Here is a 23855-nt window from a genome sequence, read left to right as displayed (position 1 = left end):
CGTCTTCCTACTTAGAAACCGATCTGTACTTCTAGCCTCTGTCCCATAGTGTTTTACAATCAATTGTTTCAAGTGTTTTCATCTCTGTTGTTTTAGTCATCACATCTGTTTTGTCCTGTCTGTCTCATATCGTGTGTCTGCCACTTACGTCATTATTGGTTTGATGACTGTTTAGTAAATTCTGCCTTTCATTTCTTTCCCGATATTTTTATTGTTTTATATTGTTTTATTCAGGCTAACCATGCTTTTTGTCTTTTGTGGGGAAATTAATATGTTAAATTTTCTGGCGGTTATATTTGTACAGCATACGTTGTAAATCATCTTTACCTTAAGAGAGTAGTATTGAGTCGTGTGCACAGCAGATTATTTTGGGTTGTTTTTCTCTTATTTGTAGTAAACTAATTTGTTTGAGTTATACACCTCAACTATGTCTTCTATTATATGTGAGGTAATGTACCTGACTTATAACATTCTGCTTTTTCTCCGGTTTATTATTTGTTTGGCTTGATATTTTCTTTTTATACACTCTGTTCTATCTTTTATTTTTTTATTTAAATATGTATTTCTCAAGAATCCTTTTTGTTTTTATTGCTTATTTAAATTAATTAGTTCACAAAGTTGTTATTTTATCCCTGTATCACAATCATTGATCTTTCACGGTATGTGAAATAGTTTAACATAAATATTTATTTTGCAAAATTTTACTAAAATATGAAATAATATGAGTACGGGAAAAGGTCGTGAAAAGAGAAGGAACTTAAATATTTATGTATTATAGTTATAAATAATATATTTTAAAAATTAATTCTCAAATCTATACATGTTAATTTTTCGTGAACTATGCTTAATATGTTTACAACTACTTTTCTTAACGGAAAAATATTACAAGTATATTTTAAACAAATTAGTTGTTATAAACTTTGTATAATTATAAATAAAAATCGTAAAATTGAGTATGTAAATTGTAATATGTTAATCATATTATACAGTCGGAAAAATGAAAGATTACCCATAAACAATCATATCAATCACTTAATTTGTATTTGCTGTCTTTTTCTATAACAAACATTTGTTATTTGTACAAATTAATTCCATAACTTTTATTTATATACAAAGTTTATAACAATTAATTTGTGTGAAATATACTTTTAATGTTTTCGAGAAAAAGTAATTGTAAAAATAGTAAGCATAATTAAAAAAATATTTACACGTATAGATTTTATTTTTAAATAAAGATTAATTTTTGTAAAATTTATATAACCCTTTTCGAGCTAGATCACAGAACGTTTGAGGAAAGCCTACTCCATCATCAGTGCTGTTGCTTGGTATACATTATAACAACAATTACATTGTCGTTAATAATATTATGAGATGTTAAAGTTTTAAATAGAATTCACTTCATGGCAACGTAAGACTCCCAAATTAGGATTGCTGGCCGTGACACGTATTCTTTATAAGGATCTTTAGGTATAGTTTGTTTCACGAAAAATGGTTGAGTGCTTAATGGTTACCTGAGTTGATCCTATTGTGTATACAAGAGTCTCTCAATAAACTACCGAAGTACACAGGGTTGCACTTCAGAAAGTTTGTTATTTAATATATTTCATTGGTAGCTGTGTAATACACGATTATAAAAATTTATTAAATTATTTTATATGGTATTTTCAGGTTGTTCAAGTGAATATACTTGATAATTGAACAATTTTTAACATAAAGAAAGTAGTTTTTTTGTTCTACGTGAATAATTGTAGTATATGGATCTAAATTCAGAAAGGTACTTTCCTTCACACTTTTTACAGGCTTAGGACTGTCAGCAAAAAACTGGCGTGTTTAAAAGTTTTTGCTCTTCCTAATAGGAATTCCGGATATCGTTAAAAATGTACAGTAATAATAGTTCTATTTACAGTATATACATACAAACGAATATATAATGTACAAAAAATAGATGAATTGAAAACAAAATATAGAAAAATATATACAAGTTAATATTTACAAAAATAATACCCAAAATATATTTATGAATTCCTAAATACCTAATTCTGTTTCGCTGTCTCTATCCTCTTCAAGATTAATAACAATTGGTTTAATTATGTGATTCAAAGTAACATATGAATTTTCTACGTTCATTACATGGCGTACTGAATTTTTCCAACTTTCTGAGGAGATATCATCAACACATTTCCTTATTAATTCGGCTACACTACCACTTAAAGTCGGAAAAACATTTTGTGACCTAACATTTGACTTTAGTTGGTGCCACATATGCTCTATGGGATTAAATAAACAATAGTGGGGCGGAAGCCGTAACACTGTATGTCCCATGCCCTCGGCCAATGCGTCACAAACATATACTTTTTTAATAGAAAATGATTTTAACACTTCTAACAGTTCATTTTTTAAATAACTTTCTTCAAAATATATATCGTTTTCTAACAGGTAGTTTTGAATTTCAATTTACTTGTTATTTGGACTTGGAGACTAATGTAATTGACGACTGTGGTAACTTGCATTGTCCATTACTATCACACTATTTTGAGGAAGGTTAGGTATAAGACAATTCTTAAACCATTGCTCAAAAAGCTCTGCCGTTGTATCCTCATGGTAGTCCCCGCAGGAGTATTTAATGTTCTTTACAGAAAGCCATAAGGCATTTGGGACCCAACCATTTTCTGATCCTGCATGTAAAATTGTTATTCTTTTCCCTTTGTTTGATGGAGCTTTTGTCTGACACCTGTTGGAAGAATCGGACCATCCTTTGGATGGTGTTTCATGAGTGTCAAAGCATGTCTCGTCCAGATAAATTATTGGTCGATCTTCTGTACTGTACTTTCTTATGGAAGTTATATATTCAGTACGCCACTTTTGTAAACGATGGGACTCCATAAGCACTTGCCTTTTGTCAATTGTACGATATCTGAAGCCCATTTTAGACAAAATCCTCCAAAGACTAATGCGGCTACAGTTTATTTGTGTATCATCATTAGTAAGCCGTTGTTTTAAAGCATCTAATGTAGGTATCCGTTGCTCTTCGTACATTGTGTAAATTTTTCGTCTTATTAAGTCCTTATCACTTTCGTCAATACATTTGGTAGAACCGGCATCCTTACGCTTCCCTCTTGAATTAATGGGATTGGATGTAATTCTTTTCACTGTCATTAGAGGTATTTTCGTTAAATCAGATATTTCACTGGCAGCAGTATTAGCAGTAAGTCATCTTGTAAGTAAAGAACTATATATTGTTTTCTCGATTTCTCTAGCGTCAGCAGATAAATGCTTTTTCTTTGCTGGAACACTGGAAGAAGCACCATCAATGTTTTTCCACGGACTCCACATAATGCTGTTTTATAGGTATAAATAGGTATAACACTGGTAACACTTGTAACACTTTCAACTAACTGAAACAAAATGTATATTTAAAAATTTCTCATCGGTTTTATATACTTTTACAAATTATACAAAATAGAGGGAACCTATATAATTATTCCAGGAAATACTTAACGATCAACAAATTTGTTGTGGTCATTAAAGATCAACCATTGATAGTGAAACTCACTGTTAAAATGTTTACAACTTTATGAAATAAAATGTATTCTAATCGTTTTTAAAATTTTATACGATTTTTTAATCGTTTTTATATTACCAGGAATTTATTATACAAACAAGATAACGACACTCCACAGTAGCTTCAATTTTACCTGAATAGTTACCTGCTCAACTAATGTTGACTAAGCTGGGGTACTTGCGGTCGGGTTTTATTGCAATCATTAAGCACTCAACCATTTTTCGTGAAATAAGCTATAGCAACTGAACCTCTACATAATATAAATCGGACATCAACTTTGCTCTGATGAAGCCAAGGAGCAGGAATGCGCATATCAGCGAATGGTGGTACGATGTAACAAAATCAAGCCTAAACCTTTTTTTTATTTTTATTTTTTTTTTAACCTTTAGAGTTTATAAAGGATTTTTTAATTAACATTTTTGTAATTTATGGTATACAGCCAACTACCAGTAATTCGTTTTCCTTGTAGATTTTAACTAAACTTCCAACCGAAGGAACGTTTATTGTATACCCTGCTTTAATTACTATTTTTTTATAGTTTGAAAATAAATGATAGCAAACAAATAATAATACATTTTTTATTTTATATTTTTTTAGCAATAGTAAGAATAATTCGTAGGAGAAATATTATCGTTATTTCTCCGAGCAAAAGATCAGAGTTCTACGTTATAAGCTTTAGGAAGTATTATGTTCTTAAGAGTTTCTCGTCTACCTCTTTAATTTGTTTCAGCGGACACGGGACAACGAAACGTCGATGCAACAACTCTCCACTGAGCGAGAAGAGCGAGAGAGAGAAAGATGGAGTTTGCTACGTCACGCCAGAGACGAGGCAGAAAGAAGTTTGTCATTAGCGGCACAACTTAACGCCAAAGAACTACAACTTCAACAGGCACAAGAGCAATTACAAGAAGTAGGTACTTCTATCATACAAAGTGTGTTGTTTTAATTAACGGGGAAATAATGGCAGATTTGGTCGATAAAAAAATTTAACGTGGCGAACTGGTAGGAATACTTTATAAATTATTATTCTTATGTTAAAATTTATTGCGAAAAATTTTTAAACCATACTTAGCTTATTAATAGTAACTAACAGTGATGTAATTTGCTGAAACCAGGATTTTTACGACTCAATTTAAAATATATATCCTAGCACTCCACATTGATAATAACGACCTTCACATATGTTTTGCAGAGGTCTTTATTTAGATACAAACCCACTAAATTCTCTATAGTAAAATTATCTAAAGCATAATTTTTAATAAACGAAAAAAAATCTCAAAGGATAAATATTATAATTCAATAGAAAAAATAGTTGTTTGGTACGTGACTATTTTTTTAATAATTTTATGATAGGTAGCTAAACTCCAGTCGTTAGAGATGAAAATGCCACCGAACTTCTAGAAATCATACAAACGGGCTGAGTTTTTCTGGGAATGTCAATGTTGGGACTCCAAAAAAATGCAAAAAGTTTGCGACTTCTACTCTTAATGTCAGTTACGCGCGTGCAATCAATTTTTTGAACGTAAATTTGAAACTTTTAAATCGCAAAACCTTGTAATATGAAGCGCAGGTTTCGTACTAATTGTTTTGTATTTTGCAGCAAATAAAGTTAGTTTTTGTTTAGATAAAGCTGTGAAATAAATAAACGTTGCGCAATTTTTGCCATTTTTTGCTACTCTCATAAAATAAATAAAATTTATCACTTCCATTGAGCAGTCACGATGAGAGTTTCATTGATAGAGCCTAGTCTTCAAAACCTCTAGCATCAAATTTCGATTTTGAGTTTTGGCAACAAATGTGGCGTATTTGAAATATGCCTAAAAATGCTAAATTTAAACTTTTATATTACAAACAATCTAAAATGTTTAAAACTCATTCTTTTTAATTGCATAAGTACGTTTTTTACTACTACACAACTTTATCTACAAATTCGACCTAATGCGTTTTTCGAGAAAGCATTTCCCGTGACGTGAAATTGTTTTTAATGTAGAAGTCTAAATTCAGCATTTTTTAGGATTATTTCAAATGCGTATATTTGTTGACAAAACTCAAAATTAAAAGTTTTGAATATTAGGCTCTTACAATCAAAATTCCACAGCGACCTATCAATTAAAGTGATATACTTTATTGATTTCATGAGAATAACAAAAAATGGCAAAAAATTGCGCCACTTTTATTTATTTGTCAGCTTTATTAAAACTCACTTTATTTGCGGTAAAATACAAAAATTAAATACAAAAGCTACACTCTTTATCTCTAAAATTTAATATAGTTCCGAAGCTATTTTCTTGTGGCATGTTAAAATAATTACTGTTTAAATGGGAATAAGCCACAATTAAAGGTTAAAGTACGTTTATTAACGTTTCAATTTCCACTTCGGAAATCGTTCTCAAAATACAACATTAGTAATTCATTAATGTTTGTATTTTGAGAACAATTTCCGAAATCTAAATTGAAACGTCAATAAACGTACTTTAACCTTTAATTGTGGCTTATTCCCATTTAAATGATAATTACTCTAAAACTTATTTTAGTTTTTGTCGATAGGGCAATCTCCTCAAACAATATCGAGTTTTAACTTTCGAGTAGACATATAAAATAGCCAATTACTCCAAACTTTGTTTCTGAGACAACGGTTCACTCTACACAAAAAGTAACATTTTTCTTACAAATTATCTCAGCCACACTTTTTGTTTCACAACATTTTTTTTTTTCTACTACTTACAGATTTTTGGTGTAAATCGATATTTTTCGTTTTCCCTCCTTCGATAGATGGGTTTAGATGAACGCACGAGGAAGGGGATGCAAACTTTTTTTTAGCTTTCTGAAATTTGCATTCTCGGAAAAATTAAGCTTGTTTGTATGATTTTTAGAGGTCAAAGCTTTGACGACTGTACTACTATTTTTTTAGTGTTTTAGTTAAATTTAACATAACCTCAAAAATATGTCATTTTGACGTTACACTAACGTAACCAAGATATTAGATTTATAAAAGAAATCACCTGTTCAAATAATACCCATACACATCGATGTCATTTGTTTACAAATAAATTAATCTATAACTAATTTATTTTACTTCGGTAAATGACCGTTTCGGAGTGTAATTTTCCTCATTATGACTGATTTGCGAAAAAACTTGAATTTGGGTTCCTTTTACCCTCTACTTAACTTTTGCACCTGAGCCCAGGCTTGCTTTTGCGTAGACGGTGAAAGTCACTCCTTCCGGGGCTCAAATAACTCAAAAAGTAAGAATTTATCAAATAAAAAATATTCCTATCAAAAATTTAGCTTATAAAAAACAAAAAAATTGGTGTGCTAATGAAGTCTCTAGACTCAGCAGACGACCCAGATCCAGAGTTGTAGCTCACGAAATGTAGGTAGGTTCTTATTTGTCAAATTTCAAATCGAATATTTCAACATGAACTAACCAAAAAATGAAGCATTTTCGGAGAAAATTTATTAAATGTTTTTTAAAGTGTTTAAAAAAGCTTTATTTTTGGTGGTTTTTTTACGTTTATAGCATCAAAACTAAGCGAGTTACGCTCAAAATAATGTTGGTTTTTTGGTAAAACATCATGAAAATCACCCCCTAATTAGCACCCCAAATAAAACTATTCATTACCGCTTTACAATTCACTTTAACCAGGTATTGCTACTATGATCTGTACGTTTGACTTGCTTAAAGTGTTTGTTTAAAAAAAATGGGTTTTAAAGTAAACGACAAATTTTTAAAATATTGGAAAAAACTTTTTTTCAAAATAACTTTGAAATTATTAGTTATACAAAAAATTTTAAGGAGAAAAAAAATATAGATTTTGCTTTTCTGACTATTCTGTTTTTTTATTTTTTAGTAAGACAAAACTTGGTTAAGATATGGTTGTTTAAAGTTTGCATACATTCTTGGGTTAGTGACTCGTTAAAGCCCTTTGAACTGCAACAGTTTTAAATATAAGAGTTTAAAAAAATTTTATATAAATGATTTTATAACCTTTAAAAAACCTATAAAATGGATTTTTAAGTACTTCATAGCTAGAGTAAAAAAAACTAATCACATATTTTAGGAGATATCAGGACGCGTATACTAGCTAGAGCATATGTGCTATTAAGGCACAGACATACTTTTACCCATCCTTACAAATTAATAAAGGTTGTTTTTTACAGTGAAATAAAATAAATTATTAGTTTTAATAAAAAAAAATACTAAAACTGTTCGATTTTATTCGCCTGGGGTGGTTTTTATAAGAGTCGAAATAATGTGGTAAAAAATTATTAGAGTTAAGAAATCTATATTTAAAGTCACTGTATAATTAAATAATTTCAAATTGTATAAATTTACAAATTATATAATTTTTTCTAATAAGGGTCCTATTCACAACGATTCCAGTGATTTTCAAACTACTTTATGCCGTCCAAATATTATGATTCTGGAAGCTTTGCAAAATCCTCGTTTATTTATGAGCCATCTCGTTATATTAGGAAACACATATTTATCGTACATAATTATGGTGGCCAAATCAGGAGAATAAGGCGGATAAGAAAGTAATTCAAAGCTCAGCTTTTATCACTGGTTCCATTCATTTTCATCGTGGAGCTCCCTTTTTTTGTTTTTCTTCACTTTCAATTAGTTTTATATAAATTATTTCCTTTGGCACCCGAGCCACCTCAGTCTTTGAATTTTCGCAACTGTTGATATTTTTTCTGTCAAATACACATATTATCATCATCTGCTACTCCATTCATCGTCGAATGTAAGCCTACCTTAGATATATCCATTTAATGTCGCCATTTAACAATTCGCTTCGTCGTACGGTTGTCTTCCATTCTTCCTATGTATTATGACCAGTTCCATTTTAACATATATATCAAGCTTTTGGATTACATCTGTTACTTTTGATAATCTTATTTCTTCATTAGATATCTGATGGCTGAGCTTAATATTGAGCAATCCTTTAAATACTGCATTGAGCAGCTCCGTTCGGTAACTCTCTAAGTCACTTGCACTTTGTTGACTGTTGTTTTTGAAATCCTATGTTTTTATACCATATGAAGGGTCCAGGGGAAAACGGCATTAGTCCATTTTTCAACAAACTAAGATGTCCATTGATTTTTGTGGTACTGTTAGGTTACTTTCAGGTAGTGAGACCGTTAAGCTGTAAAAACAGCGTAAATCTTCAAAACAACCATTATAAGATTTACTATACAGGGGAAGAATGGCATGAGCCCGTGCGCGTGTATGGAAAAACATCAGTCCCTGTTATCAGTTGGTGTCGGCAAGTCAGTTGTTGCGTCAGCCGTTAGTTTACCATTCATAGCCACGTGCATCTGTTGCATTTTTATACATTGTGCATATTTCTGTAGTGTAAAAGTTTTTATAAAAATATAAGAATTATCATGGATAGTGACCATTCAGTGTCCAGTGAAAGTAAAACTGGTCTGGGTATCAAGCAGGGAAACGAAGAAACGTAAAAGAACTGGCAGAGGGCAAGATGTAATGAAAATTTTGCGTGCCACGACGCATGAATTGGGACCTGACTGTTTTTGTAAACGTTTTAAATATTTTACTGTGGTTCCTGAACCTGAACGCTCTAGAATAATTCGTGAATTTAATGAATTAGGTTACACTGATGCACAAAACTCTTAACTTAGTGGTCTAATTAGTGTTCTTCCTGTAATCCGCAGGCGACCTAGAGAAAATGCTGAAGAATCTAGACTTAATAATGCTTCTTACAGTTATCGTGTTCGAATTGTTAAGGATGGAATAACTCGTGATGTTTCGGTATGTATAAAAGCTTTTTATCTTTCCATGGAATCACAGGAAGTCGAGTTAGATACGTTAGAGACTCCCTGCTTTTTAATGGGAAAGTACCTATCGATATACGAGGAAAACATAATTCCAGACCTCACAAACTTTCTGAAGTAACTAAGCAAAAGGTGATGGAATTCACTAAAGTTTAAAAGGACGCAAATATCATTATTCCTTAGCAGACTCGAATAAAATGTACTTGCCTGAAAACTTAAACATAGTGAAATTACACAAAATGTATTCCGAAACAAACGTTGGTAATAAAATTTCGTACGAATCCTTCCGTGAAATTTTTGAGTCAAATTTTAATATATCGTTCGGATATCCACGAAAAGATACTTGCAGCACGTGTGACTCCTTAAAAGCCAACATATCATCGATAACTACATTATTAAATTCTTCTTCGGACCTTGAAACTAGGAAAACAGCAAGTACTAATATAAAAAAAAGACACGTGAAAGGGATCTACATCTAAAAACAAGTGAGCGATTTTATAGTCTAAAAAGAAGATACTGTAAGCGTGCTTGAACGTCGTCGACTATGGAAGCTATAACCATAGATTATCAAAAAAACTTACCATGTAAAAATATTACAACCAACGATGTATACTATAAACATCAACTAAACTTCATCAGTTTCAACATTCATATTCTGTCGAACTCAAAATCTGTATTTTATTCCTACGATGAATCTGTTGCTAAGAAAGGAGCTGACGATGTTTATTTCATGCTGAATCACTTTCGTTATAATAATCTGTCCATGGAAGTAGAAGAAAAGCTATTTTTTGTGATTTCTACGGAGGACAAAATAAAAATTTTACTGTCATTCGATTCTGCCATTACTTAGTTAAAAGAAAAAATCGTTTTGATATTGTGAAAGTAATATTCCCTATTAGAGGAAGCCATGAGCCTTGTCAATCAGAAAGCATACATTGAGGTACCAGAGGACTGGAGGAACGAATTGCGAAATTGCCGTTTGAAACCTATACCATTTGAAGTGATTGATTGTAGTAAAAATTTTGATTTTCAAGATTGGACTACATTTTTATCGCCGACATATCCAACGAAGTGCCCTTTCCCAACTCGGTCAATCGGAATGCTTAAAATTTGTAGCAAGGATAATCGGTTAATTTTCCATAAATTTACGTATATGGGTTTATATTATAATTCTAAATTCGAAAATAAATCGATTAAGGCGTGCTGAAAAAGGACACAAAATAATTACAATAAAATAGAAGTAGGAACATTAAGAAAACTTTATAAAGGCGCAATTCCTATTAAAAAATCCAAATGGAAAGATCTGCAAGATCTGACTGCATTCCTCGAGAAACCAGAATCCAGGTTGTTTTATCAACAATTAACAGTTGTCGAACAATCCGTAGAGAGCGATGACGAATTTGTCGACGATCCGCCAATAGACGTCTAATATAGGAGAAAAGTGGCACGCATCTGTCTGTATTATATTTTTTTTCTACCTCATTTATTTTTAATATAAGCTTATTTTTACTGTTTTCTATTAGAAAATATATTATTTACCCAAACATATTATTTGTGATATGTTTATTTAAATTCGACTTTATAATTAGTCTATAAATCTTAATTTTCAATTTTCTCGAAATCAATCCAAATGAACTATTGCCCTTCTTCCCCTGGACCCTTCATATGTCAGAACCTGCAATACACACGTGTCAAAAGTTATTGCGTTTAAGGTATTTGATAAGTTTGATTTAAAGACTGTTTTTAATCTTCCAAATGTTGTGTATGCCAAGGCAGATCTTTTATTTAAATCAGCCTTTGGGTTAAGCTTTGGCAGTTTGATTTTTTGTCTTGAGTGTACGTACGATTCAACGTGTTCTATATTCTTATTGTCCAGAGGTATATTCTCAGTTATATTTAGCTAGATATTCATTAATTTGTTACATATTTAATTATTGCTAGATATATTTTTTAGTCTTATTTTTTGATTTCGTATTTAGGTCTAATAAAATTTCCTGCAATAATTCCCGACTTTTTGATATTAACGCAACATTATTGGCATATCTCAAGTGGTTCAGTTTTTCTCCACTAAATTAAATCTTTATTTTCTAATTCTAAAATTCTAAACATATCTTCTAGTGTGAGGGCTATAAATATACATATATCTATTATTAATTCCATTACATTTTAGGCTCGACGACAGCTAGCTTCGAGCGGTTGTCTTTCGGACCAAGAATCTCTAGCATCACTGCCACGACACAACATTAATGGCGGGGCTTTAACTCCTGGATCGGGAGGTCTTCTTTCGGGACACCATGGGCTAGGCCAACTTCCTGGTGATAGAGGAAGTTGTAGCGCTGACTCTGGTGTACGGGTGAGTTCAGATAGAGAAAGTGGAGCAACATCTGTAGCTGGAAACTTGTCCGATTCGACAACAGATGGAACACCGACCATAACTCTTGGTGAAGGACATAAGGATATGGATTCGGTGTCGCTGATTTCATCTGTGCCTCCTCCGCACATGTACCAATGTAAGTAATATTAAAATTTCTTTACTTGAATTTTAGTTTCATTTTAAAATAAGGTAAATAATGGGCTTTATAAAACCATATCTTTCATTATAGTATTATTAATATAACCTGGTATTCTGAAGTCTTCCGACGAATTTTCTTGGACACATAGACGGTGCAAGAAATACTGATTTTTTTGTGGTATTATCCAGCTGCTTATTAAAATTTAAGTGTTACGTGGTCCTTAGAATAGAAGGTTTGTCGAACTGATACTAGGTATTAGTAATATGAAAGATATCGTCTGAACACTTTTCATTCTCTACTGTCTTCATCTATATTCCAAGATATTGTCACATTAAGCATTGGTTAGTTTATTAACTATTGTAAGATTAAGTCTATTGTGAACTGCAAGTCGGTCTGTGATCCATAATACGGTTCCAGTATAATTTGTATTTGTTTTAGTTTAAAAAAGTTCTACTGTTAAATATACTATGTTTATTACTATATTTTTTGTCGGTTTTAAAGATTTTTTGATTTTTGTCGACATAACAGAGTCTTTTTAAAACTATGAATGAGTCAGAAACTCCAAATACATATGTCTCCAATGTCAGATCATACGCATAAAAAATATGCCAATTAACAAAATGACATCAGTAGTAAAATTCAGAACGACTTATTATCATCACTTGAAACACATAAGAGAGGACCATTACGACACGGAGACACGTATTACCATTACGACACGTGACTGGCGTGTCAGCTTTTAAAAATATCCTTAGAGAAAATCGTACGAGACACTAATTTAGATAGCAGGGAAGCTATATTTAATAGATCAGCCCAAAATTCTGACATATGCTAACAGCGTGGATATTATAACAAGAACCAGGGCGAGAACCGCGGAAATTTTACCCGAGCTAATAGCAGCAGCAGAAGAAATGGGATTGCATATATATCAAAATAAAACCATGCTGTAGCAATTCATGCTGACTAATAAAAACATGAGAGATGGAAGTGTTGAACTAACTATCAATAATTAAACCAATACTAATATATCAGGAGAAATCAAAAGGCGTGTTATAATTGCAAATAGGTTTTAGTACGATTTATTAAAGAAATAATAGACCATGACAAATCTAACAAGCGTCTGTCGCAAAAAATTAAAACACGTAGGAAAATTTACATTATCTCGGCTTCCATTGCAGCTAGAAGCCTCTTTCTTTTAATCTGGGGTAGCTCGTCAAAATATGAATAACTACATAATTTTTGCTGGCCGGGAAATATGGGAAACCTAGGAAAAATTGGGTCCATTTGAAATTCACCGTAAAAACTTACTTTTTTTTAAATTTGTATAATAATGTTAATGTAATAATACTTATATATGTTATAAATTAAATTTCCGGTAATTTTTTACACAATATATTATTATATTCCTTATATTAATTATAATTATGTTGATTTTCCGGGATTTTCTGAGATTTTCGGAGGGAGGCTGAAAATTATGTCATCATTATTAATACTGCGACAGATATTCCAGCCAAATAAAAAAAAAGTAAGTTTTAACGGTGAATTTTAAATTTTTATGATTTTTCCCATATTTCCCGGCCAGTGAAATCCATGTTATTCATATTTCGACGAGCTACCCCAAATTAAAAAAAAGTGGCTTCTAGCTACAATGGAAGCCGAGATAATGTAAATTTTTCCTACGTGTTTTAATTTGAAATTCCGATGTTGGAAAAAAAACGGAACTGAACAGTTATCCCCTCCACTTTCCTATGTCGATCTATAGAAAGTACCTTCGTTTCGAAGGGCTGTAAGTTTCTAAAAATTGGATGAATTTTATAGCTCTAAGTTTCAATATAAAGTTTAGATTTTCATTTAAAATTTGTGCAAATTTTACTTCTTAATGTTTATAAACAATGGAGATGTTTTTTTTTAAATAGTCCCTATCTTCGTTTATATTGGCCATAGAAGGTTTTTTTTAAATGTCAGTTTTTTTACCAGCTATTCAATGGTTGTACGTACAAGTCTGTAGCTTGAAAAATATAGAAGTTATTACAATTGTTTTTAAGTAAAAAAATATACCCCTTTTTCAAACGTTTATTTTGTAAATAGTTTGGATGAAAACGCAATATGCATTTAACTTCTGAGATAGTTTAAGTCTTAAAGAATCCTACGAAATTTACTAGATATGTCCAGCGTCAATAATAGAGCAAGTTCAATACTTTAAATATTTAGCCTCATGGATAGACAAAAAATCAAATTGTGACCATAAATTATTGTTTAAAAAAACGCAAGGTAAAAATACGAGTACTTTTTATCTATTCGTCATCTAGTAACCCCCTGATGTCTTAAAAGGTTCAGATATCTGCGAAAAAATGTTCGACCTTTTTTTTTAACCAGACTGGGCTACAGTAATTAGCGTAGAGTAAAACCACTTTTGACAAAGAAGTATAACTGGCATTCTAGAAGTAAAAATTTAAAGTGTAACATCATTTAAACTGAGGCATCACGAAATGCATACACAACATACATCTAAAACAAAATAAAGACGCATCTGGATGAAGAGAAACCTTTACAAATTACCGAAAACATATCTTCGGGTACAAACGACAAATGTCAATATAGATTACGAGCGTAAAAAACGATCCATATTTTGAGGAGCTATTACGTATTTGCTAAAACTGAATACCTGAACGACTGGCCCAGAAGTTCTGAAGCTATTTTCTTGGATAGTTTTAAATATGGTAAATGGCAATTAACCATAACCTCCAAATGAAAACATTTTTATTTTGCCATTTCGATTTTCAATTCATAGTTTGAGGAAAATTTCCGTAGTGGAAAGTTTTTATTAAAGTTTATCACCATCATCATCACGATGCTACAGTTCTTAAACAACCTCGATCTTTTCAAGCTTTCTTCGCCGTTCTGCTATGTCCGTTATTTGGATTTTCCAGTTGCCAACACTCATCTTCTTAGCATCCTATGTTATCCCGCACATCCACCTTAGCTTAGCTTTGGTCTACCGCATCTTCTCATTACCACCGGTTGCGCTGTTTTAATCTTTTTTAAATATGTTCGATTCCGGGGCCCGGGCTACATATGCGGTCCACTACAGACGGCTTCGCTTAATTATAGTTATAATATATTTTCCACTAAACTCAGGCTTACAGATATTCTGCAGTTTAAAGTTTTTAACAATATCATTACCAGTTATTGCTTCTGGCCTGCCAACTCTCCGTACACATGCATTTCCACTGCTTAATTACACTTCCATCGGTGCATGCTGGAGTGCATCATGCACATTTGGAAAAAAAATAAACATTTTTAAAAGAAAGATATTGAGAAAGATATTGCGATCCATCTGCGCCAATGGTATGTGGATAATGAGATTCAACCACGAGTTATATCAATATTATACAGAACCCTCTATAGCAAATTATGCAAAAATACAAAGATTGCGCTAAACAAGTCACTTTATACGAATGGATTATACCATACAACATCATATATAACCTACGAGAACGATTAGTGGGTATAAGGTGAGAGGTCGGTCAACAGAAAAACTAAGGAAGAGATACATAGACGAAGAGAAAACTTATGCTAACGAGATTTTAAGGGTGAATAACTGAAAGAGAGCAGCCAAGGAAAGCGATGCTTGGAGGTGGATGCTGAAGGAGACCAAGGCCGAACTTGGGTTGCAACGTCATTGGATAGAGAAATAGAGAGAGAGGGAGGGAAAGAGAGAGAGAAAACACTTGATCCTGTCACGTCAAAAGTTGGAATATACTCCAAGAACATCTTAACTTAACTTTACGTTCTTTAACATATTTTAAATCAACATATTGCAAGCACAGTGAGACTTACTTTATACGCGCAATGTCAGGTGTGCCATCAGCGAGAATTGCAAAAAGTATAGCTTTTTTCACCAATGATCTTTTGTTGAATAATTTCACCGCAAAGTCAATTATTTTATTTTGAATTTGATGGCTCATGTGATAGGCATTCTTCTAGGAAGTTATCAAATGATCAGAAAGATCTTTATCCCCAGATTCGGCTGCGTATCGCAACAGTGCTCGAAAATTACCATTATTCTGAGGTGGTTGTTCAGACTCAGGTATAATGTGGATCCGTCCCGAATCAGTTTTACCACTTAAATGTATGCCGCAAAAATGATTCCATTTACGATAGAGACTGGTTTCTTTCGGTTTTCCTGTTGCTGTTTCTTTTTTTCAGAAGACAACTGCTCATTCACTATAAAGCCTGTCAGGCCATTTAATTTTATGAATGTTAATATCTTAAATTTTCGGGAGGGAGGAGGTTTGAAGCCTCAAATTGTCTCCCCCGGCTACGCCCGTGAAGTAAGCTATACTAATACGAGTATACCCAATATTATGTGAATGAAGCTTACATACAGCTTAATAGATAGATGGTAGAGAAAAGTTATTAAGAGGAAAATTAGAAACATAAAATAGATAAGTATTATATAATTTTAATGCGACATTTTCATTTATTTTTTAGCATCTACAAAAGACTGCAGTCCAACCTTATCTCCATTGAATGCCAACAATTTCTCTAGGTAAGTTATTTAGCAATAATTACATAAAATATATTACAGATATATTCGTTATATATAATACAATGATTAGTGTTTGCATCATCGGGTTTTTTTCTTGTCAAATACATCTGAATATTGATTGTATACTGGTCAGGATTATCAGCAAACCGAAAGACAATCCCTTCGTTGCCGCATTGTCTGTAATAATTTATGCCGCAGTTGCAGACAAATAGTCGAATAAATAATTCCAGACTACAGGTTTTTAGGAGCAGCTGCCTTTCAAAATGCAAGTTGGTAAAAATCGTTCGAATTTGTATTTTTCCCTTGATAGATCTCATTATTTATAAGGTAACTAGTTTCGGAGTTAGGGCACCATACTTTATAACCAAATCTTATCGGTTTTTCCCTAATGAATTGCTTACAATTATGGTGACCATAATATTTCAAGATTGACTCATCATAATTCATATTTTTAGTTGGTTGATAATATTTGAGAAAGAAACTCAAGCTAATACTTGAGAAAGGAGTAATTTTTTAATTACTGGTCTCAATTTCCACATTTTATCATTTAAATCCTTTTACGTATTATCAGCACAATGCATCAAACGCAATATTTGGAAAAATCTGTCGCGACGCATTGCATTCTTCACCACGTTATTGGAAATGTCTGCTCCAATGTCCCTATAAAACCTTTTTCAAGTAAGACAGTTCTATCTGGACGACAAAATTAAAGTACCCAAAAAATATTTGAGTTTATCCAAGGTAATCTTCGGATCAGAACAATTCACAAAAAGGGCGTATTTTCTGGTTTCGTCTAAAATATGGCCTAGTATTTCGTTATCGAAAAACAACTCAAATAGATTTATAGGACTCTATCTTTAAATTGTGAGTAGTCTGCTTTGGGAATGTTGGATGTTTTTACAAAATATCCAATACTTTCTTCTCTTTAGTGATTGCAAAAAACTAGTATTAGGTTCTGTATCAAGTGATGACACATGTGGTGTTTGTTCGTTGTGTGTTCCATCTCATTAAAAACACTATTTTGTTCTGGTACACCATTAAAATAACCGGCTTATGCTAATAATTTTCTTCGGGACAGTTTACAAATCCACCATTATCCTCGTCAGCCAAATCCTTATCAGTCAAAACATTTGGATCAGGTTGACTAATATATATATATATATATATATATATATATATATATATATATATATATATATTCCGAAAGAATTTTCCTGATATATTAAATTTCATTGAATAATTGTACTAGTATTTTAATGTGGTTCTCTGTTAGTAGTCTTAAGATTTGTGTAGGTATTTCACCGGTCCCATGGCTTCATCATTTTTTATACGTTTTATTTATTTTTCAATTTCCCCTTTGGTCATTGTAGGTTCATTTCTATCTCTTGGTTCTATTGTCTCCAATTTTTCGTCGTCTTCAAATAGCTCTGTTCTATTCCTTCAAATATTCTTCCCATCCATTTATTTTCTCTTCGCTCTCAATTATTATTTTGTTATTTAGTCCATTGTTTCCATTACCTGTTTTTAGTATACGCCAGCTGTTTTTTTAATTTTTCTGTATATGTTAAAGCTGTCATGTTGTTTTTATATCTTGTGTTATCCATTTTTTTTATGGAATTTATCTCCCTCCAGTTGGTGCTTTACGATGTTCCTCAGGATCTTCTCTAACTTTTCCCATTTTTCTGTAGCGTCAAATTATCCTTGTCTTTCTACGTTCTAAACTTTCTTGTGTATTTGTTCTTCGAGCTGTTGGCAGAGATTAGCTTCTTTTAGTCTTTTTATAGGTGCTTTGAAGATGTTTTTATTTTTTTTTTCGTTTAAGTTTCATGTCTGCTAAAACAAGGTTGTAGTCACTTGCTATATCTCCTACTGGGTAAGCTTTATAGCAATACTATGGCGTTACGGAGTCTTTGGTTTATAGTGATGTAGTCAACCTGGTTTTTTTTATTATGCTTTCACCCTCATCTCTAGGATTGCCAGGTGTATATTTGTGTGTATTTCCAGAGTCTACCAATATACAAGAGATCGAAAAACATCACATATAAACTTATACACAATACACATGTTACACACAATACACAAAAAAACAAATCTACATTGCACAATTTTACTTGACACAATCATAAACATATAACACAAAAACACACACAAAACGGTCAGAGTTCACGGGGTAAAAACACCGCCCTCAGTTTTTGTCATCCATTTATACGTACATAATGACTGCTGCCTACAAAATGATAGTTAAGTGTGTCAACTTTAAAATGACATAACCTAATAACAAATAATTTTTTCAAAATTTTTACAATAATGTTTTTGAGAACAATTTCCGAAGTGAAAATCGAAACTAGTTAGTTAAAAATGTAATGTATATATATATAAATATATATATATATATATATATATAAATATATATATATATATATATATTTATATATATATATATATATATATATATATATATATATATATATATATATATATTTATATATATATATATATATTTATATATATATATATATATATATATATATTTATATATATATATATTTATATATATATATATATATATATATATATAACAATTTTATTTGCATCTTCTGTAGTGTGTCTACCAGTTATTGTCTATATTTTGTTAATTAAAGTTCATGGTATGTTTACAATACAATGTTTATCAAACTTAATTTCGAAAGTAAATTTAATTGCATGAGTTCGTAATGTACAATAAAATTTGTACAACCCTATGGAGATATCAAAACATATTACTAATTGATATATTTTACAGGTCCGTGGAACAACTAAGTTCCCCAATGGAACCAGAACCAATAACAGTAGGTAGACGAAATAAGCAATCTGTAAGACCTTCTAGTGGGCGTGGCGGAACATGGGGTAGCATATCTAGAGTTTTTGCTCGATCTCGTCATCGGAATAAATCAAATTCTCTACAAGAAACAAGTACGTTCCTGAACAAATTAATTGTCAATTAAAACTTTTGTTTAATATTTTTATGAGTAAGCTATGAAAAGCAGAATAAAATATATATATATATATATTTTGTTTGCTGTAGGTGAATCTTATGATCCATATCGTAGTTGGTCTCCTTTAACTGAAGAAGGGTATGCAGAGAAACTAAGACTACTTAGAGAAGCCAACAGCATACCTATGGAAAGATGGAGAGCATCAACAGTGTTAGCGTGGTTGGAAATTGCATTAGGAATGTCGCAGTATGGAGCACGTTGCGCAGAAAATATAAAAAGTGGGAAGGTATTATGACAGTATTTTATGTGCATGAATACTTACGACAATTTAATGAATAAGTACCAACCAAAACTATAGTAAACTGAAGTTGAGTCCTAAATTAAATAAATTATAGAAAACTGACTTACAGCTAATTTTCATTGTATATATATATATATATATATATATATAAGCGGGGATTCTACAGCTTCTGCCGCTTCCCGCATTTCGATCGCCATCTTTTTCTATCTCTCCAGGTGTCTTCATCAATGGCTCTGTCTTTCATGGTTTCCATAACACCTTGTATCCAAGACTTGGCTGGTCTTCCTCGTTTCCTTCTATTACTTGGATTGTATTCCATAGCTCTTTTTGGCCATCTGTTGTCGTCCATCCTCTGTACGTGTCCATACCATATTAACTTCTAGTTTCTATTCTTTTAGAAGTTGTATGTACTCTATCTGTTTTTCTTCTAATTTCAGAATTAGGTATACGTTCTACTCTTGATATACGGCAAGCTCTTCTCAGGTAGTCCATTTCAACCGTGTCGACTTTTTTCTTTCCTTTTACTGTCATTTGCCAATATTCTGCTCCATATGTAAGAATGGGCTCTACAATTACTTTGTAGATAGTCATTTTAGTTCTCATAGTAACTTTGTTGGACCAAAGTATTGAATTCAGAATTTGAACACTCTTCCTGCCTTGTTGCACTCTATAGTCTATATCTCGTTCTGTTGTTCCTTTACTGCAGATAATACTTCTAAAATATTTGTATTCGTAGCACCTTTTCATTTGTCTAATTTCCAAATCCGGGTCTTCGTCTTCACTGCCTATTCGCATATATTCTGTTTTAGACATATTCATACTCATCCCCCATTTTTCGTATTCATCTTTGAGCTTTCTAAGCATATAATCTGCGTCTTCTTCACAGCTTGCAATTAGTACTTGATCATCTGAAAAGAACAGCGTTGTCAGATAATGGTTGTTAAGCTTCAACCCCATTCCCGCACATTTTTGTCTCCACTGGTGCAGTGCTTCTTGGATATATATTTTGAATAGGGTGTGGGAAAGACAACATCCTTGTCTCAAGCCTTTCGTTACTGTTAATACCCTTGAGAAAGTATTTCCTGTTTTTACAGTGCTTTGAGGACATTTATAGATGTTCAGTATTCATGTTCATTTTCATTGTAATGTTACAACTATTTTAAAGAGAATACAATTATTATGATGAAAACTAGTAATGAAATAAAACAGTAAGACATAATAGTGCTAGAAGATCGACAATGTAATCAACAAGAGAATAATCAATAAAAATGCAAATTTTTGTTGGTTTGCTCTTAAAAAGGTATAGGAAATTTATGTTTTACAACCCTTTTCTTTTAGTTATCTGTTAGCCCTTATACTAGCTTCTTAAAATTCATACCCAGTTAGTCGTATAAGTTTATTTACCGGGAACGTGTGATATCTTTCGTTTTTTCATTCGCCAGTTGTTTATTCGAAACTTCTTTTTATTTAAGGTTTAAGAAATTATCTGGGGTACGATCTAATAATTTTAGCCAAAAGTGGTGATTTGGTCCAGCTGTTGCATTTGGTACATGCAATGACCTCTATATTTAATAGGATAACAAAAATTTCCTGGCTGTACACGTTTGATTTTTTTACGTCTTTATGGAGGGGCGGTCTGGAATAAAAAAGATGTCTGGAATGAAAAAGATTTCAAAAGACATTTCCGTCTAGGATGCCGCCTGACTGACCTTAGTTCAGGATTCAGTAAGAAGCACTTTAAAACGCCCTCTCGTCGCTCAGTCCACGCCTAACGCCTATTTGCTAAACCTGCCCCTTCTCTGTCATCCAGCGATACGAAAGCAGAATGAGCGCTGTAAGACCGGCATCACTTTCTAAGCACTACCTTCATTTATCCACAGACTGTCAGCGCGGACGCTCCCTGTCCCTTTTCCATATGTTTCCTTTTTTGATACCAAAATCTTGGAACCCCGTTCTAGGTAATGCGTGAAATACCCTCATCACTCCTAGTACGGCATCACTCCCAGCCGGGCCTTTCCTCGTTCCCGACAGTCTGACTGGATCCATCTTTTTTCCTCTTCAGGCCGTTATTTCCACCGCCCCACTCCAGACTGGTGCCGCGTAGAGGATGATCGACTGCACAACACCAAGTAAGACCCACCTCCTTCTCAAATTAGGGTCTTCTAATGTTGAGTATCGACCTCCTCAACGCAGCCGCACTATTCACATCTTGTTTTCCCCCATATTCCATTCTGGTGCAACGTCAATATCAAATACTTTTTGTGTTTCTTAGGTATTAGTCACGTCCCCCACATTGTAGTTCCACACTCTGCATATTCCATTTCCCCTTCAGAATGATGCCTTCTCTCTGGGAGGTCCCGACCGTCACAACAACGATTGTGCCCTTCTCCACTATAATCCTACTTTCGGTCAGGTACTTCGCCACCACATTCATCAGGTAACCAGGAAATTATTTCTTTGCCATTGCCTTCATTACCTTGTTCCTCTGCAGCGTATTGGATGCATTTCTAAACATCGAACAACATCATCTCCTCTATTGCGCAGTACGTCTAGTACACTCACGATTGCATCAATCGTGCTTTTCCCTTTGCAAAAATAAAATTATTTTGGAGATAAACTACCTGACATCCCAATCATGTCGTCTATGCGTTCTCGCAGCATCCTTTCATAGAAATTATTGACGCACGGAAGGAGGCAGGTGAGACGATACTTTTCCACAGTTTTGGAGAACAGTACTAACCACGATGTCCTCCAAAGCTCAGGAAAGGTTTGTGCTTCCAACAGTGGATTCATGTGTTTCAGAAGCCAGATGCCATAGCAATAAAGCAAAATTAGCTGTACGTCTTTACGGATTTCTGATCAGCTAACCTTTAAATACCTTTAAGCACCTTTTTTGAAGATGTTTACGTAAAATCAGTGATTTTTCACATTTTTTTTTATGTTAGACAGGTCTACCCCAGTCAAGAAAAAAAATGAAAAAATCCAAAATCAAAAGTGTTCTAACTATTTTTACTATATTCCTTGAATACAGATTTTTAAATATTTTAAAAGGTATATGAGGGGTAGATGATGGCAATTGTGTAGATGTGCAGCTAATTTTGCTTTGTTTTTTATGTAACAATGGTAAACAAAAAAAAAATTGACTATGAAACGTTTTTTATACATTTTAGAGATAAATGGTTCAAATAAAAGTTGTAGATCATAGAAACTTCTTTAATATAGATAGTTTTAAAATTAAAATACATAAAGAATTGACCGAAATATTAAAAAAAAACTCTTCTTTTGGCAGTAATTTATAAATGATGATGACTTTGTTTTTTGCATATTAACATGTAATATAACTAATTATGGCAGTTTATGAATTATTAAAGGGTGCTAAATTTCAAACGGATCAATTAAATAGTTTATAAGTTATTTAATTTGTTTATCCCGAAGAGCCTAAAAAATAAAGGATTTTATTGAATTTGTTATTAAAAAACAGTTTCAAAAGGAGCTGATATTTTAGCTCACAAACATCTATAATAACTTTGACGCATTTTATGCCACACGCTTGTTAGTAGGCTTAATGAAAAGCTGAAAAAAAAATAGTACCTTCTATGACAAACAGGAAACAAGATAGCATTTTTTTCTTACGACCATATTTTTATTGTTTATTAAGTACCATAGCTAAAACATGGACAGATTTTAAATGAAGATCTAAATTTTATGAGCTATTTTATAGATGGCATACCAATTAAAAAGTAAAAAGTTATAATTCGTTAAGTGATGGTAATACCGGTAATAATAAAGAAAAGGTGGAGGGGAGAACTGTCGACTGCAATGTCTCAACCTGTTTCTGGTTATTGGTTATAAAAGGAACTGTTTTGTTTTTTTGGAAAGTGTGATTTTCCACCATCTTTTCATTAAGCCTACTTACTACGGTGTAATATAAAAAAATATTAAAGTCATTATTACAGTTCAGAAGCTAAAAAGCCAGCCCTTTTTTAAACTGTGTTTTAATAACAAATTTAATAAAATGTTAAATTCTTTTACAACTTAAAAACGAAGTCTCAAAGAATCGATTACAATTTAAAAAATACTTCTAGAGAAGCTGTTAGGGCAAGTACAGTTGTTTAAATAATCTCTCTCCGGGATAAACAAATCAAATATCTCA

At 32.3% G+C, this 23855-nt stretch overlaps 1 protein-coding gene across 6 annotated transcripts in view; it reads left to right on the top strand.

The window, feature by feature from the left end:
* Liprin-gamma (liprin protein kazrin) overlaps positions 1 to 23855 on the top strand; it is a 298413-nt gene that overhangs the window by 200737 nt on the left and 73821 nt on the right. For all 6 annotated transcript variants that reach the window (XM_072523265.1, XM_072523266.1, XM_072523268.1 and 3 more), the window contains exons 6-10: positions 4293 to 4472; positions 11532 to 11871; positions 16369 to 16426; positions 19209 to 19378; positions 19491 to 19687. In XM_072523265.1, coding sequence (XP_072379366.1) covers positions 4293 to 4472; positions 11532 to 11871; positions 16369 to 16426; positions 19209 to 19378; positions 19491 to 19687 — 945 coding nt within the window. The remainder of the gene's footprint in view (positions 1 to 4292; positions 4473 to 11531; positions 11872 to 16368; positions 16427 to 19208; positions 19379 to 19490; positions 19688 to 23855) is intronic.

The sequence above is a fragment of the Diabrotica undecimpunctata genome, chromosome 2, assembly GCF_040954645.1.
Source record: "Diabrotica undecimpunctata isolate CICGRU chromosome 2, icDiaUnde3, whole genome shotgun sequence".
Taxonomy (NCBI): Eukaryota; Metazoa; Arthropoda; class Insecta; order Coleoptera; family Chrysomelidae; genus Diabrotica; species Diabrotica undecimpunctata.
This window is presented reverse-complemented; position numbering and strand designations above follow the sequence as displayed.